The 16,745-nt window shown below is 48.8% G+C and overlaps 1 protein-coding gene across 4 annotated transcripts in view; it reads right to left on the minus strand.

The window, feature by feature from the left end:
• The window catches only part of PLXNA4 (plexin A4), a 407,281-nt gene that overhangs the window by 100,221 nt on the left and 290,315 nt on the right, over positions 1 to 16,745 (minus strand). For all 4 annotated transcript variants that reach the window (XM_084518707.1, XM_084518708.1, XM_084518710.1 and 1 more), the window contains 4 exons: positions 9,989 to 10,112; positions 6,582 to 6,735; positions 3,859 to 3,958; positions 1,606 to 1,720 (listed from right to left, as the gene is read on the minus strand). In XM_084518707.1, coding sequence (XP_084374833.1) covers positions 1,606 to 1,720; positions 3,859 to 3,958; positions 6,582 to 6,735; positions 9,989 to 10,112 — 493 coding nt within the window. The remainder of the gene's footprint in view (positions 1 to 1,605; positions 1,721 to 3,858; positions 3,959 to 6,581; positions 6,736 to 9,988; positions 10,113 to 16,745) is intronic.

The raw sequence follows: 16,745 nt of genomic DNA on the forward strand, positions 1-16,745 counted from the left end.
AAACCAGAAAACAGTGGAGATTTAAATGGAGGTATGTCAGTGAGAAGACAGTTTCTCAATAGAAAGAAGGTGGTGCCTTTAGGAATCCCAATGAGAGATCATAAAGCAGTGATGGAAAAGGAGTGCTCAAATGGGGCGATCTGGAGAGGACAGGGCCCACTGCCTCCTCCCCAGTGCTGCAGATCAAAACCTTGATGGAGATAGAGTGAGGATCAGGTGCTGTGTGATCCCCAGTCTCTTCCCAAAGGAGCTGGGATGATGCAGAGCATCTCAGATCTCCTTTCTGATGTAAGCAAGTGTCAGAAATACCAGGGATATGATGGGACCCGAGGGAGGAAGAGATGCACTGAGATTTGTAAATCTTCCACTGTGCAGGGGCTGGGGGAGAGAAGAGATGGGAACTGGGAAGGTGATCCTGCACTGCCAGATGTGGCAGGTGTGCCAGCAGGACTGACCAAATTCTGCCAAGGCTTCATGCATAGCCATAGGTGTTGTGTTGTTGGGACAGGCTTACCAGAAGGGCTGGACCCTGGGCTGCCTTCCTGCACCACTTCGCCCCCAGCATGGGGTGTCAAACGTCCTCTCTCCAAGTTCTCAGCAAGTTTTGCAGCAGAATAACAGCAGATGCTGAATCCTGCTAGACAAAGAGCTGGGAACCTCCCTGCTCATGAATTTTTATGGTTGTCCCAGTGCCTCTGTAGTTCAGGATGTCTGATCCGGGACATCTCAACCAGCACATATGTCAGGGGAGGATGGAGAGGGAACAGGGGATGCCGTAGGGGTGTGAAACCACTCCGCACGTGTTGTTTGGTGCCACAAAGCTGCTTCAGACAAGGCCTGGGGTTCAGGCAGGGGGACGTTTTAAAGACACCAGACCCAGCAGGCAGCTCTGGGAGCAGCGTGGATTTCAGCCTCCAAATGCAGCACACGTCGGCGGAGGTTTCAGCCGCCGCCTCCGTGCCCAGTGGTTCAGCAGATATCAGATCTCTTAATGGGTACTGGTCCCTTGGGCCAGGCAAACAACGAGCCATCTCAGGTCATTTAGCAGACAGGCCGGGATGCTTTCAGACCGTTCCTGACCAGGAAGTAATTAAGTGGCTTCCTATTTGTATTCTCCGGAGCTCCACTTGTCTGCAAGTGCTCGTTAGTTACAATACCAGCCAGACAGTGTTTGCAGCACAGCAGCCAGCTCTGTATTAAGCCCCAAGGTCCAGTTCAGCTCTAGCTCAGTGACTGGCAATGAGGCATTCCCCAGCCCCAGCTGGAAGCGGTTTGATATACTGGTCATTAGGCTCCAAACCCACAAAGCCACTGACAGGCTCAAAGCACTACCAAAATCCACTGCCGCTGTGGATGTAGCCCTAAATCCCCCCAAGATCTCAGCAGCTTGGAGTATTTGCTTAGAGGCAACCTCCCCTCCTTCTCTCCAGGTGGAGATGTACACCCAGCATTTCCCATCCTTCCCAGTCCCTCGGTGCCAGGAACTTGCCATCGACTGCTTGTAGCTCCGAGGTGGGACCAGGGCTGGAGAAGGCTTCATGGACTGTTGTTCTGACCCACATCAGCCTTGAGAAGCCTCCACACGCAGCACACACTCCTACCTACCTCAGGCAGCTTGACTCGTCCCTCCTGGAAGGAGCAGGAGCTGGGATCGTGAGTGCAGACGTGGCGGTACTTGCACCAGTGGCACCGGTAAGGGCTCTCCACGCAGGACAGACACCTGGAGAGGGAGATAAAGAGTGGTCACTTGGCCAACCCAGCCCCTTCAGCCAACAGGACAGACCACGAAAGTATTTCCTGAAGGGAAAAATAGCCCAGCAAAGATTGCTGTAACAATAGGAACAGAAGACCATGGGCTTTGAACTGGTCTGATCCTGTAAGGTCTCAGGAAGGCACTTGGCTTGCCATGGCCTGAGCTGGTTGTTGCTGTGACCCATGTGTCTTACATTAATTAGATAACTGAGACTGCTTTAATACCAGTCTAACTAGACTACCAATATTTTTGTTGTGTTTTGGTTACCCTGTTACTACTTTTAGTTAGATTAACAAGTTCTTGGCTTCATGCACAAGGTGTGTTCCCCTTTTGATCATAGCAAGATTCTGAGTGTAACATGCTCAAAGCATGCTCAAGAAATTCAAGAACAGAAAAGGGGTCGAGGTCAGATGGGAAACTCCAATGTTCTTGCTGCTGAACAGCAGCAGTGCCCTGGGAGCTGCAAATACATCATGAGAAGGTGCCCAAGGTAGGGGCTGGAGGGCAGCGTGATGCCCATGGAGGGCATGGAGGGATGCAGATACGCTGCAGATATGCTGACTGTACTCTTCCTCATCTCAGAAGAGATACAAAGACTATCACAGCACTTGACTGGGAAGCAGAGGGCACGTGTAAGAAGTCACCTATTCAGCTTGTAGGAAAGAGCCATTCCCACCACCTGGGAAGGCTTTTTTCTCCCATACCCATAGACCCTGTAGAGTAAGAGCTACAGACACTTTTTGTGGCTGTTTTACAGCACTGACTTCTACCTACATCACACTTTTTTTTTTTATCTGATATGATGTCTGCTCACCAGGAACCAAACTGAGCCGTAACAAGCTCTTTATACAAAACAAGCACTGGATGGGAGCAACTCCTGGCTGCTCACACTGTCAGAAACCTTCATGTTGCTACAGTCTCTGAAGCACCCGGAAGGGACCTGGGGGGGAAATTCCCTGGCCTGTATGTGCTGCTGGGTTTTTAATGGGCAGAAGTAAAAAACCTGCCTCCAGTACATCTTGGCTCAACCCAGCAGGCAGACACACACCCCCTCTCCCCTGTCTTTGCATGAAATCTCATTCATCTCCAATCCACTTTCAGCTCTGGTGCAGCGAGCTGTTCTTCAAATTGGTAACAAGTGCTTGCTCTGATACATCAAATTAAAAATGGATAGTGTATTATAGTTTGTCAAGTAGGAAACCAAAACATGCCATAAATATTTAACACCACCATCTCTCCTGCTCTCTCCCCCCCACCCCCAACACTTGCTTTCTGACGCTGTTTGTCAAAGCAGCAGGAACATGGAAATAGGATTTGCCTTTCCTTGTGAATTGCTGAGCTGTGGTAATTATCTGCTTTTGGCACTTCTGATGGCTCAGTGGTGGTGACAGAGCTGCTCAGCCTTGCTCAGGGGTGGATCAACCTGCTGGAAGAACATCCTTCTGCTTTGGCAGACCTGTGCTAGTGGGGCAGCTCCTATACAGCCCTGTGTGCCAGCTATACCCCAGAAAAATGGGGTGCAGGGCAAGAAAGGAGCTTGCAGGATGGAAAAGATGGGCTTGAGGAAAACAGCTGGGTGTTCCCTGCTCGCTTCACATCACACAGGAACCAGCAACTCCCATCTTCTAAGATTTGAGGACCCAATCCCATGCTAAACACCTTGGGACAGGCTCCAGCTGGTGGGACTGACAGCATGGAGGAGGGCTGGAGGTACATGTAGCTGGGCAGGATCCAGCCATCCACAAACAACCATTTACTAGGAAGATGAAAGGGCAATTTGCTGAGGTCATGGTTAGTTTTAGACTCACTTGACTGGCAAAATCCCACTGATGCTCCTCTACCTGAGGGACACATGAGGAGGTACCCTACTCAAGGCAATGCCTTCCTCCATAGCAGGCTCAGAAGCAGAATAAATGTTCACTGTACTACTTCTGGTCTTCCCAGAAGGGATTTCACCATGCTGACCTTCACCTGAGTGACCCTGACTGCTGGCCTCCTCCCCACTTGACCAACTTCCCAAGGGACACGTTCCCCAGCCAGCAGTGGGGTCCTGTGGCAGACCCAGGAGTGGGACAGAAAGCAGGTATCAAAGAAAACCAACGTACGAGTTGTGGACGCTGCAGTTGTAGAAGACGAAGCTGGTGCTGGCAAAGGTCATACCCGTTTCCTTGGACTTGAGCTGGAGCTGAACGATGTGATGGTCTCCTGAGGAAAAAACAGACACATCAGTGTGTGACTGCTTTGTTAGCTGAGCCCCAATGGCCATAACACCCACTACTTTGGCTAGTCTATCCTCAGTAGATGTAGGAAGTACAATAAAATCCTTCTAAAGCCCAGTTATTCAACAAGTTCATCTCCCCAAGTCATGGTGCTGGAGTGATGGATCAGGTCTTCACCACTGGAAATTATCCTACCTGGGAGCAGAGTCTGGGCTAGATGATACCAATAGGTCTAGGCCACATCTCACTAATTACAAAACTATGATAAGTCACTCTGGCAAGTAAGAAAGTTAAGCTGAAAGAGAGGGTGGAGATGGCTGGAATAAAGAGGCCATTAAAATGGATTAGTGTCCACACAGCTCTTCACTTTTGCAGGTTCATCTGAAGTCCCCAGGAGGAAGGGGCTGTAGAATATTTGACCCCAAGCATTGGCGGCATGTGCATGCACTGCCTGAAGGATAAAGACACCTGCTTTCCTGAGGGGATTCAGAAAAATATACTTTCTTTTCACCATTACTTAGCATTTCTGACCCAATATCCAGGACAACCATGCCTTAAGAAGGCCACCTCCAGATCCTGTCCCCAAAGGGCAGTTATACCTTGAGAAAGCATAACGAAGGAGTGAGCAAGGAGGACAGACACTGTAACAGTGATAGGGTAGGGGTTCCCTGGCTGCACCATAAGAAATGCTGATGGACAGAGAGGTTCTTATGTGAACATTTCCTCTGGGCTCATTCACTCTACTCACCACAAAGCCCACACGCTCCAGCTTTTGGCTACAAAAAACCCCAACTCAACATGAGAGACATCCACTACGACGCTTCCATAAGGGCCAGTCCATCTCCATAGCAGACCCATCTGCAGCAAAACTTGGCCCTCAGCCCCTACATACCATCTCCCCTTTCCCACTTCTCCCATGCCAAGCAAATTGCTACCCCTTCCAACACCAAAGCCCCATTCAAAGCCAGTCAGCTGCAGGAAACAACCGGGTGGAGCAATTGCAGTAATTTGGTTGGGAAAGGACCCCATGTTTAATTCAAGACTTTGACTTGGCCAGCCCTTTCACCTCTATTATTTTCTTTCTCACCTGAAAGATTCATTAATCAATCAGGCCAAAGCAAACATGACAACTTGTGCGTGCGCCTGCAAGCACGCTCACCCACCTCTGGGCACACACGTAGCCACGCACACACACACACACACACACACATCACACACACCACGCACTTCACTAAACACATTTTGCTGCCAGTGCTCGACTCTGCTGCCCATCTGCCACCGGTGGCTTCGACAGCTCCGTTAACCACTTTGTATTTAACAACTCTGCCAGCGTCTTGCATATATTTTAAAACAGGATGTGAGGATTGGATGGCTCCGGGGATCAGATGTGCTGCAGAGCCACACATCCTCTGGTTCAAATCCAGTTTCTGGCACTGTGCGTGGAGGACTTGGTCTTTGCAGAGGTGCAGAGCACCAGCTGCTGAAGCTGATACAAGCCGCAGGTGCCCAGCATTTCTGAAAACCATGCTTCATATAAATCTCTCCCTCTTGTCCTGCTCTAAGCTTCCATCGCTGTGTTTATTTGCTCATCATTTATAGCCTGACAGATGTCCATACCAAGGAAATAGTTCCTGGCAGTTATCTCGGTAGGCAAACACGAGTGATGATTCAGTGGGACCTGAAAATGGGAAAGGCCCTTTGGGGGCTTGTTTTGGGTTCTCAGCGGAGAGCACATGCAGCTTGGGGAGAGCAGAGAGGGGATGGTGGTGACAGCTTGTGTAACTTCATTTCTGTGGCTTGAGAGGATCCTCAAAGACTTTCCAGTAAAATTTCATAAGCAGCTAAGGAATGAAACAAGAGTATCCTCTCTGAGATGATCAACAGAGTTGTGGTTTTTATAGCAAATCTCTGTAAAAGCCACGTGTGCTTTTGGAAGTACCAGAAAAGTGATTGGAAAAGGGAAGCCAAAAAGGGCACGAAGCTGGGGGTAAGAGGTCTGTCCCTGGAGACAAGGTATTAGACTGTTTTGGGAGAGAGACAGTAACAAACCTAGGACAGATGAAGGGAATAAAAGCCAGGAGCAGAGACAAGGAACTGAGCATACAGAAGAAAAGTTGGGAGGAGAGGGATAAAATTATGGAAAGGATCATTCATGTCTGCATGACTTTGTGGTTGCTGCGTGGGATGGGGTGAGCTGAGAGCATTTACAGTCATTCCCTGGGCTGTGTAACACCTGCCCGGGCAATAAATGAGTGGAGATCCTGCGTGTCTCTTGTCTTTGCTAGATATATGCAACTGCCACTCGGTGGCAGTCTGAAGACACACACTATCACACATATAAGCACATTAATGCAGGTACTGGTATTGGAGCTCAACGCTTACACATGTGCACACATAAATACACGCACATCCAGCTCACTCGTGCTAGGGGTATCTGCCACAGCAAGCAGCAGCACAGCATCCCACCTAGCCCTGTGTTGTGCCTGCCCTGTCCTCAGGCTCCCAAAAGCCAAATTCTGCTTGGAGAAAAATCAAAAGGAAAGAAGAAGGGTGAAAGGTGAGGAAGGGAGGGAGCAATGGGACAGGTAGGGGGGATGTGGGGTACCCACCGTTCTCAGTGATGATCTGGGGCACCTCTTTGGCAGCTGGTGAGATGCATTGGATCTGACTGCCCACCACCAAGCCATCCATCTCCGAAAGGTCCTCGAAGGTGCAGTTGACTCCTGCGGACAGCTCAGGGACGTTGTAGGTCTCCAAGACCAGCTGCAAGCAAAGAAGGAGGGAGGGGAGAAGAGACAGGAAAAAAAAAAAAAAAAAAAAAAAAAGGAGAAAATACTGAGCTGACTAACAGAACTGAGCCAGCAGGAGAGAATTACACTGGAGAGGTCGGACAAAGAGCCTCTTGCTAGAGAGAGCATCCTCCTTCAACAGAAAGCAGCGATTCGGGAGAGGGATGTGTGTGCGGAGGGGGAGAGGGATGAGATGCCGATGCTGACACAAGTGATGTGTGGCTATGCGGGGACAACTGCACTGCGTTCCCAGTGCTGGTGGAGGGGAGGGAGTGCTCGCTATCTGTCATGCAAGTGTAAGGTTAGACAGGGAGCTTTTGGCTGTGAAGACCGGGGCTTTGGTGGCCCCACGGCACGCGGTTTCTGAGGAAGGTGACCACTACTCACAAGAGGCACTCTGCAGACTACAGAGAAACTGTAGCGCTCCAGTCTAACTCTCTACGGCCTGCTCTCCTAGCATCAGCAGATGGGGGAGCGCTCTTGTCACCATGTTCCTGCGTAAGGAGAGTCTAGTTACAGGCTTCAGTCCACCACACACGGCCTCTGTCCCTAGAGGCACAACCAACTTCTGCCCATCCCACCAAGGAAGAGGTTGGCCTTGGGGACATGCTGTAACAGGGTACGGCACACAAACAAAGCTGTAAGGGAGGGATTGCCCACGTTGTTGGAGGTCACAGCACCCACTGGCTTTGCCTATGGTCACGAAAGAAAAGAACCACATGGCTGTTGTCAAATGTAGTCGTGCTTTGGAGAAAGACCCTCTCAATCCTCCAACTTCCCACACAAACTGAAGTCCAGCACCACTTCTGTCCACCACCAAGAGTCCTGCCCAACCCACCCCAATCACAGTCAGGCCACATCCAGAGGCAGAGAAGCATGCCAGGGTACTTCTAGCACCTGCTAATTGACCTAGTAGTTAGCACAAATTTAGAGCTGTTGTGACCGATTGCTAAAGGAAACACTTGAGGCAGGCACAAACACTCTTGCCTCCTCTGTGAAGAGGATGAGGCCCCATCTGTGGTGGCAGCCACTGAAAGGAGACAGGAATGCGTGCTGAAGTGTTTTTTTCTACCAACACAAAGAACAGAGGCGGTCAATCCAGGTGATAAGGCAGGAGAGGATAATAGCATAACTCTTGTTTGCTGCCTCTCCACGCTGTGTTTTCTTCACTAAGGCCTGGGGCCTGTTCACTAGGCACCATCAAGTAGAAAGGCCAAGCAGACAGGACTTTGTTCTGTATGACATAAAGACTGTGTGAGAGCATCTTTATATTCAGGCGGTGGGAATGGCAACGGGGAAGGAAATTTTGTCTTTGGGGAGTAGGAAAAAGGTATGGGTATCTGACAGAGTCATCACTCAAACTGAATCTGTTCTCACTGTTAGCAATGGAGAAGAGGAAACTTCTGCCTGAGGAATATAATTCTTTGAGCACAGAAGATGCAGAATGAAGATGTGCCATGCAGAAGATGATGCCAATGGACAAAGCAGTAGTGCTTGGCCACAAACCTCATCAGCCAGGGTTCACTCTGAACAAACAAGAAGTCCTACATCCTACAAGCCTGCTCTGGAGCTGCTGCACTGAGGGAAGAACGGAGTCCACAGCAATCTCTCTTCTCAGAGATCCCAGTTACAGACTGGACTGACACAGCCTCAGACACAACTTTGCAAGTCTCTGTCCATAGAATTACAGAATATCCCGAGTTGGAAGAGACCCATAAGGATCATCGAGTCCAACTCCTACAACAAACTTCTGTTTGAAACAGAAGCTAGAAGATTGGCTGGCCACAAGTATACCTTCTCTGCTCCTGTGTGCAAGAACTCAACATCACCGATCATTTGCTCATTGGTACTTCCCCCTTAGATTGCTAGGAGACTGTCTGTGGTGACTGTGGATGAGCTGGGACGCCAGTCCATCAGGGACTGGGATGAGACTCCCGTGGCAATGTTCATGCAGATGACTGGGCAACAGTCAGATGATGGCAACTTCTGATCCCAGCAGCTCTGGATTGACTTGCCATGCCAGAGCAACCCAGAGGTAAAGGTCTTTTATTCTGTTATCAGTTTCAATCGCCCTGAGCCAGCTGGTCCCCCAGGATTTATTCCAACATAAAAGAATTCAAAGACTACTGAGAGAATAAGAAAAAGAAACCTTGAACTCCCAGAAGAACAAAGGACTTAAGATGTCTCAGATCAGTTTTGTTTGAAGCCTAGGAAAGTAAAGTCATAGCAAAGTTAAGAGGCTGAAACAAAGCAGCAATGATTGGACATGCAGGCTTTGAAAGGCTGATTTAATTACCACTGAAGAGACCCCAGCACTCCAAAAGCTATCACCTGGAAGATGTCTGGCAGATACACCTTGAGCAACACCATGGAGATCATTCGGGGTGTGGGTCTAGCCTCCAACTTATCAGAGATGGAGCTCTTTGGGTGTGAGTTATAATTTTGATTCCAGCCCAAACTACTATGGTCAAAAGGGCAGAGCCCTAGCCGCCTGGATGAAACGGGTCTCTGCCTCCTTCTTAGGGCATGCTGTGTCTTCACCATGCAGGGTGTTGGTATGTGTCTGGAGAGAAACCAGGAGCTGGATAGATCATCCATAGAAATTTCTTGCCACAGGTCTGGACAAAGATCAGGATCATCCACTGCTCTGCCAGCACTCACTGTGTGCTGTGCTGGCTGCTGACTTGAGTAGCTCTAGGCCATAAAGGCTAAATATTGTGAGGATGAAAGTCACCTTGGCAGACCAATTCCTCTGCATGGCAACCTGCCTCTCTGCTCTGCATACTCAGTGCTGCAGCAGGGTGGAGGTGGTGATGGAGACACTTCCAGCCCAGAAAGAAGCTTATCAAAATAATCCATGCTACCTCTCCCTTGTCCTCCTTCTGGTAGGTCATTTCTAACTTGCCTAAGCTCCATTCCCAGCCATTCGCAAATCCCTTTTCCATGGAAGTAAACAACCTCACTGTGTGTGCACAACATTTGCAGGGCATGGAGTCCCTTCAGACCTGCCCTCACAGCAAACAAAACCCAAATGCCCTCCCATGGTGAGTCTTTTTTTTGTGCCGGGGAAATTCAATGGACTAAGGAAGTCAAGGGATTCTGGAGAACGTCTTGCACGGAGCTGCCAGTCCTTCCTACTCCTGTCGAATGCAGGTTGCACATATCTGGGTCTATCAGACAGCACGGGCAGGTTAAATGCGAGGGGGACAAGAATTAAGGTTCCTCACCAACACGTTGTACTGGGAGACAGAGATGTTGTTGGGATGCACGGTAAGCCGGACGCACTGCTTCATCTCCGAGGCGAATCTCCGAGGCTCACTGGAGCGCTCGCACCGCTCCTTCCTCGTGCACCTGAGCAAATGGGAACAGAGATGGATAGGGTTAAAACGCAGCCAGGATTAAACAGTGAGGACATAGGAGGAGCGATTATTTCTGATAGGATGTCAGCATTGTACCCTTCGGGACCGCACAGGTGGGAAAGCCTTCACAATCATCCTTGAGCTCTCTTCACCTGGGGAAACCCACAGCCCTGAAAACTGCATTTTCCAGTGGAAGTGAGGCATCTAAGGGATGGATATTCTTATAGAGTGGCTGTGCAGAGTCCATGCTCATTAGCCCTGCTGAGAAGACCACAAATCTGTGATGCTTCTGGGTTCCTGGTACCTCCATGCTGGGAAGGAGCAGCCTCCAACCCATTACCCAGTAACTAGAGTAATCCTTACAGGCATAGTTTTCTTTAGCATCTTGTTTGAAAGTGCCTGATTAGAAGTGCCCAGGGCTGAATTTTAAAAAGCCCCTGTATTCCCAAAGAGTGACAGTTTAGAGAAAGGGGTGGGTGTGTGGCACCTGGGCAGCACAAGCCCCCAACCCTTCCACTGCTCACTCATGGCCATCAGTGCTTTCAGCACTCTCACCATCTCTTGTCTTCTCCGCCAGGTGTAAACACAAAGCAAAAATGTGAATCGGTAGCAATGCATCCTGGCTCAATCCAGGTTTGTATTCCCTTGGCACAAACACATTTGTATTTCACTTAACATGTGGTGCTGAGTCCACAGCTTCAAAGAGGACGTCCGCCTAGAAACCCACAGGGTTAATACAAAAGGACAGCTCCAACTGCATGCCAATTACCTTTTGCCATTAAGCTAATGTTATGGACTTGCACGGGGTGTCTTCAATGGATTTTGTTATTAGCAATGCTATTACCCCCCATTAAAATCAGCTATAAAGACTAAGTGCGGATGTTAAATTATTCACCCACTCCCAGACTTTGGAGCCTGAGTTGTGAGAACACACAGGGGCTGCTGGAGGGTTAGCTGCAAGATCACCCCTCGACGTCCTTGCTGCATACACACACACAGGGATTTGCAGACAGAAATACAAGGCAAGACACGCAAAAACAAACCCAATACATGGCTGAACCTGAGTGTTACAAAGCTTGCGGTCTGGACTGAAACTTTAGGGTTTGGCTTCTCTCTGGGGGCTGACACTAGATAAAATGAACACCCCAATTTAAAATTCAAATTGCTCCATCTTTCTGGTGCAGAAAAGTTTGGTGTTTCCAGCGGCAGGAATTGTAAAGGGAGATCTCTGCTGTTCTCAGCAGGCTCTGGGTTTGCTTTGCAGGAGAGGGAGAGCAGCGCTGCAGCTCCCGCTCTGCTCCCTGGGAGCCTTCATACCATTAAGTCCCCTTTAGTGCTGCCGCATGCTGGATCAGGAATTTTAAAAGTGCAGTCTCCAGAGGGCCAGGCAGGTTGGCGATTAACTGCTCTCAGAACTCTTGAGTCCCCTAGCACGGAACGAAATGCCCAGCAAAATGCTGACCTGAGATTTTGGGAAGCACTTCCATTAAACAATCAGACACAGCGATCCCATCAAAGCTCCGTGGGGCGTGGGAACTCCTCCCCTGAGGACAGCTTGGAAGAAAACTCTTTTGGGCTCGGTGTCAAAATGCAAGTGCCCAAATTCCACAGTCCAGCCCCTTCCCATTTATTTTCTCCCCATGCAGCGTGGTAGAAACATCTGGGCTTCCTAAAATTAAATGGGCAGGCTCTGTTCGAGCGTAATAGCTCAATAGGTTGCAGACACATCCAGCACATGGGAGGGCAACACGTAAGTACAGGCCAAGCTTCGAGGAACCTGGTTTGCATTCCCAGCCCTACCACGGAGCTGCAATATGATAACCACCACCTTACCTTGCTGTTTCCTGGTCACAGGCATTTAAAACATGTGGCCCTTCAGACCAAAGACTCACTCTCTATTAGACTGATGCGTCCTACAGCCCCGATGTCTGTTGAAAGGTGTATTACCATACAAATGATGAAATGATGAAAAACTGCTCCAAACTAAGCCTGGTTTTAGTTTGAAGTTAAGGTTGCAGTGTCAGGCTCTCAGGAATTAGGTACTGGCAGGCTGAAAGCAGTTCCTGCATTCTTAAATCTGCTCCCTGCACTGACACCCTGCGAGCCAGACTTTAATTACAGGATCACACATTATTATTTCTTTTTTTCCGTGTATGACCTCAGCTCTGCCACTTCGTAACATTTGACTTTGGCTGTCTGACTTTTCCAATGTGATTTCTCAATTTAAAACAAAGGAGAAAAGAAAAAAAAATCACCTGGTTGTGGCTGATGCCCGAATGTGACAACTGGGGGAGCTCTGCCGAACAGAACCAAACCAAGCCTGGCTCTGGGTTACTGGAGGGGTTCAAGCCCTTAAATCAGCATCACGAACCCTCTCCTTGAGCCAGCAGCATAACTGATAACCAGGTAGCCAATCCCAGTTGCTGCAGAGATCAATACTAAAGGGATAAAGCCTCCTGCCAGTGTGTCCTGCAGCTTGGACTGTGCAGGGAGGAGTGATGGAGGCTCTTCTCCAGAGCCTTATTCCCGGGGTTTCACCCCTCTCCCTTTCCTGAACCACCTTTTTATCCTGAGCTGGAGCACGTGGAGCATCCCAAGTGTTCACATGCTATTCTCTCACTGGTGTCTGCTCAGCATCTGCAACGTTGGTTCTTCAGAGGCAAAGCTTGGTGGATTTTCAGGGGAGCAGAAAAAGACATAGACCTGCCATAAAGAAATCTTCTTCCTCCTGTCTTCTTCTGCACCACCAGAAATATTACATCATTCCACAGGATGAGCAGAGGAAGGATTGATCTCTAGCATCACTTTCCCAAAGTCCTCGAATGGTATCAGCTGAAAAGCCAAAACCAACAAGGCAAAGCGCCCAGCTGCTGAAGGCAGTTGCCTAGAGGGGACGTTGCAGCCCCAAAAATGAGCTGCATGCTCCTCTGCTCTATTTTCTGCCCTCTTTGTTGCTGCTTATGCAGAAGAGTACCTTGCACAGCCGATAATTGTTTCCCTTTTATAAAGTATCAGTAACTCCAACATGCTGGGCATGTCAATATGCCGAGATCACTTTCCTCTGCCATATAACCCAATTTGGTGCTATTCATGCTGTAATTAGCTGGTGTGTAACTCCCACCCGGTGGCATCGCATTACACTTAAGACACCTAAAAGAGCATATTTCTCTCCCGGACTTATTTGCATAAGATTATGTTATAGACATGACACCTCTCTGTATATCTTAATAACACCTGCTATTTCATTATCAGCTGCATCTTTAACAATTGGAGGTGTCCTGCCGCTGTTTAACCCATTAGTACAAACACTAAGACACCATTCCTACCACTGAACCATGAGGAATGTTATTTCCCCCTCATCTCCCATTAAAGAATAAATACTGCTCACACCAGCCCTCTGTTCACCATCCACTAACCAATTATTTTAATAATGTTAAATTAATACTTTGCACTTCTGTAGCATCTCTCATCTGAGGATCTCAAAGGGCTTCGCCTGGAGCTAATTAATCTTCACAACACCTCTCTGAGGTTGAGACATTCCCATTCAGAGATGGGAAAGAGAAGCATATACACGTGTCAGAGAGCAGAGTAAATCCCAGGTCTCCTGAGGATGCCATGTAGGATCCAGTATTGCACCCAAGTGATCATGGTTAAAGCCCAGCTCTGTAATCTGAGACCTAAAACAACCTCCAGGGTCACATTCTGCAAGCATTTGGTGCAGAAACATAAGGAGAAACATTCCACATCTTCAGTGAGATGCCAAAAGCTCTTCTGCTTTGCTAGGGCTTGGTTTGACCAAGCCCAGATTCAATCCACCACCTCCAGGGTTTGTCCCTAAGTGTCCAGTGTTAGCAGGGTTAATAATGTCAATGATGGGTTAATAATGTTAATAATGTTAGGTGCTTCATGTACCTGGCTAGACAAGACATAAGAAGACCTGAGCGGGGTACTCATCCATCTGCAAGCCCTTTATTTTCCCCATGCACAACATCTGCCACCCAGACCTCACGGGACCTCAGCTAACGGTGATAAAGTGGCTGTGATGGAGATTAGCTCAGGAAGCTGAAGATGATGGTAAAAATGGCTCTTCTGACCATGTAGGGTCCAGGAATGGGGAACAAACTTGGGAAAAGATGCTGATTGTAGAGCTAAGAGCAGTGGGGTGAGACAAGTGTCTCCAATAGAGATGCTCCTCTGTTCCTGGTGCTTTTTGCCCATCTCTCCATCCGACTACTGACTGAAATGCCTAACTTTGCTTTGGGTGACTGCCATTTGTTTAGCAGAGGGAAATGAGAGGGATGTTGTTCATGTCCCCTCCCCAGCAGGGCTCCTGCAGGCTGGCAGAGCTGCAGATGCTCTTGGGACCTGATGCAGATCTCCTGTGCAGCTCTGTAACCCCCCATCTCTTACACCACGAGGGAGACACGTGTTACACCGACACTACAAGGTCTCCACACCTCCATCCAGCCATTCATTAGGGCCAAACCCCTCAGCCCCCTGAGTTGTGCCCTTTTTCCTCATGCCCATACCTCTCAGCATCACTTGGGATGCCAAACTAAACTCATTCAAAATACACAATGGCCCTTACACCCAGCCTTTCTAGTGGTAATTTTTTTCTGTGCCATACAAAACCCGTATAAAACCACACGTCGAGTCTCTTTTTGGGCTTGAGGAATGCCCAGAGCTCAGCTGCTCCGTGGCGGTGCCGTGTTGTGTCCTGGGAGCTTGTTCTGCTAATTCACACCATCAGCCAGAGCTGGTGGGCACTGCTGGAGCCCAGCCTAATTGACACCCTGCGTGGACAAAATAGACAGAGACTGATAGTCCTGGGAGGAGAAAGCCAAGGAGGAAGCTTCCAGAAGGCTTTTTTGTTGTTCTCTCCTTTTTTTGAGTGTGGAAACAGTGCAGTCAGAAAAACAGCACCTACTCCTGATGGAGCCTGTCGTGTTTATACCCATAGCTGCTGAAACAGGAGACAGTTTTGATTTTATTTTTCTTTTCTTTTCTTTTCTAAGTTTTTCACAAGCAGATTAAACGCCCAACTTTTCTAATATGAGACAAAGAAAAATGTTGTCAGTTTTCTGGCAATAGAAAAGGCCTGATATGCAATTTTGTCAATTAAAACAATTTTCTAGACAAAAGAGTGATGATTGGATCTGATCAGAAATTGCTACTCAGAACAGTTATTTTGGTTTTGCTGTTTTTTTACAGATTGCTGTTAGCATACTACAGATATTTTTTGTTATTCAGAAAAAAAAAAAAAAAGACTTACCATTAAAAAAAAAACAAATTCCCACCAATGAAATCCAAACGAATTAATTCTCTTTTTAGAGGCTTCACAACTCAGTGCACAGCGGCTCTGTTTTGATTGCTCTTGCATTGCAAAACTCATAAAGCGACTGGGGAGGTGGGCTCCCAGGGAGGAAGAGGGACACAAAGCTCCTTCCTTGATGCCGAGGGTGAGGCAACACCAGGTTCAATGACTTGGGTCTGCTCAGCAACCCGAAATGACACCCTGCCACCGCCTCCCAACGGGTAATTGGCGGGCATCGCCGTTTTGCAAAAGGTTTTGACATTTCAGCTTTCCTTTCAGCTTCCAAACGGTGACATTTCCTGCAGGGGACAGACTGGCTCACCTTTTGACAGAATAATCACAGGCACCCTTTGCTCACACCTTCCCCCAGCACTGCTGAACTGACCCAGGCACCAGCGCCCAGCAAGGACAGACCCTTGGTCCAGGACGGGATGGTCTGTTGGGACACAGGACCAGGTTGGCATCCCCATTTGCATCCCCTCTTCAATTCCCCAGCCTGACCATTGTTTTTTGTCATGGTGTGGAGCACGTAACATAGAGATGTTGCCCCTGTCCCTCTCCTCACCCTTTTCCAGTTTCATGTTTTCAGCTTGGACCCATTTGCCCATGGTTTTCAGCTCATGTCCTTAAATTCACTCTTTATTCTGGACCTGCCTTCTCCTCTTCTCAAGCTGTCTGTCTCCTTGAATTTCATCACCAGGGTTGCCATATGTTTCCTAACCACATCGGGCTCAACCCTACAGAGAATAGGATATGAGGAAAAAGAACACGGGCCTGGGCGAGGGGAAGGATGGGGACACGGGGAGAGGGCACGAAGGTGGGGACAAAGGGACCAGCAGCCACTTTGCACACCCCACACTCTCCATGAGTACAGGGATGTGCAGGACCAGTGTGAACGTGTGAACACCTCCATGGTCAGAGCCACAGCACCCCAACCCTTCACAACCCGAACCATCAACTATCCCAAGTGGTGGGACATAACCCCAAATTGAAGACTTCTCTCCGTCCCTGAGAAGCCCAGATGGTCCCAGCTGCCCCAGAGCAAGATGAAGCACGAGGAGGGGATTTTTCCATTTCTTCCAACACTTCTTATCATAGAATCAGAAAATGGTTTGGGTTGGAAGGGACCTTAAAAATCATTTAATTCCAGATATCTTCCACCAGCCCAGGCTGCCCCCAGCCCCATTCAGCCTGGCCTTGGGCACCCCCAGGGATGGGGCAGCCACAGCTCCTCTGGGCAGCCTGTTCCAGTGCCTCACCGCCCTCAGAGGGAAGGATTTCCTCCTTATATCTAATCTAAACCTCTTTTAG

The sequence above is a fragment of the Aythya ferina genome, assembly GCF_964211825.1.
Source record: "Aythya ferina genome assembly, chromosome: 1".
In the NCBI taxonomy this organism is placed as follows: Eukaryota; Metazoa; Chordata; class Aves; order Anseriformes; family Anatidae; genus Aythya; species Aythya ferina.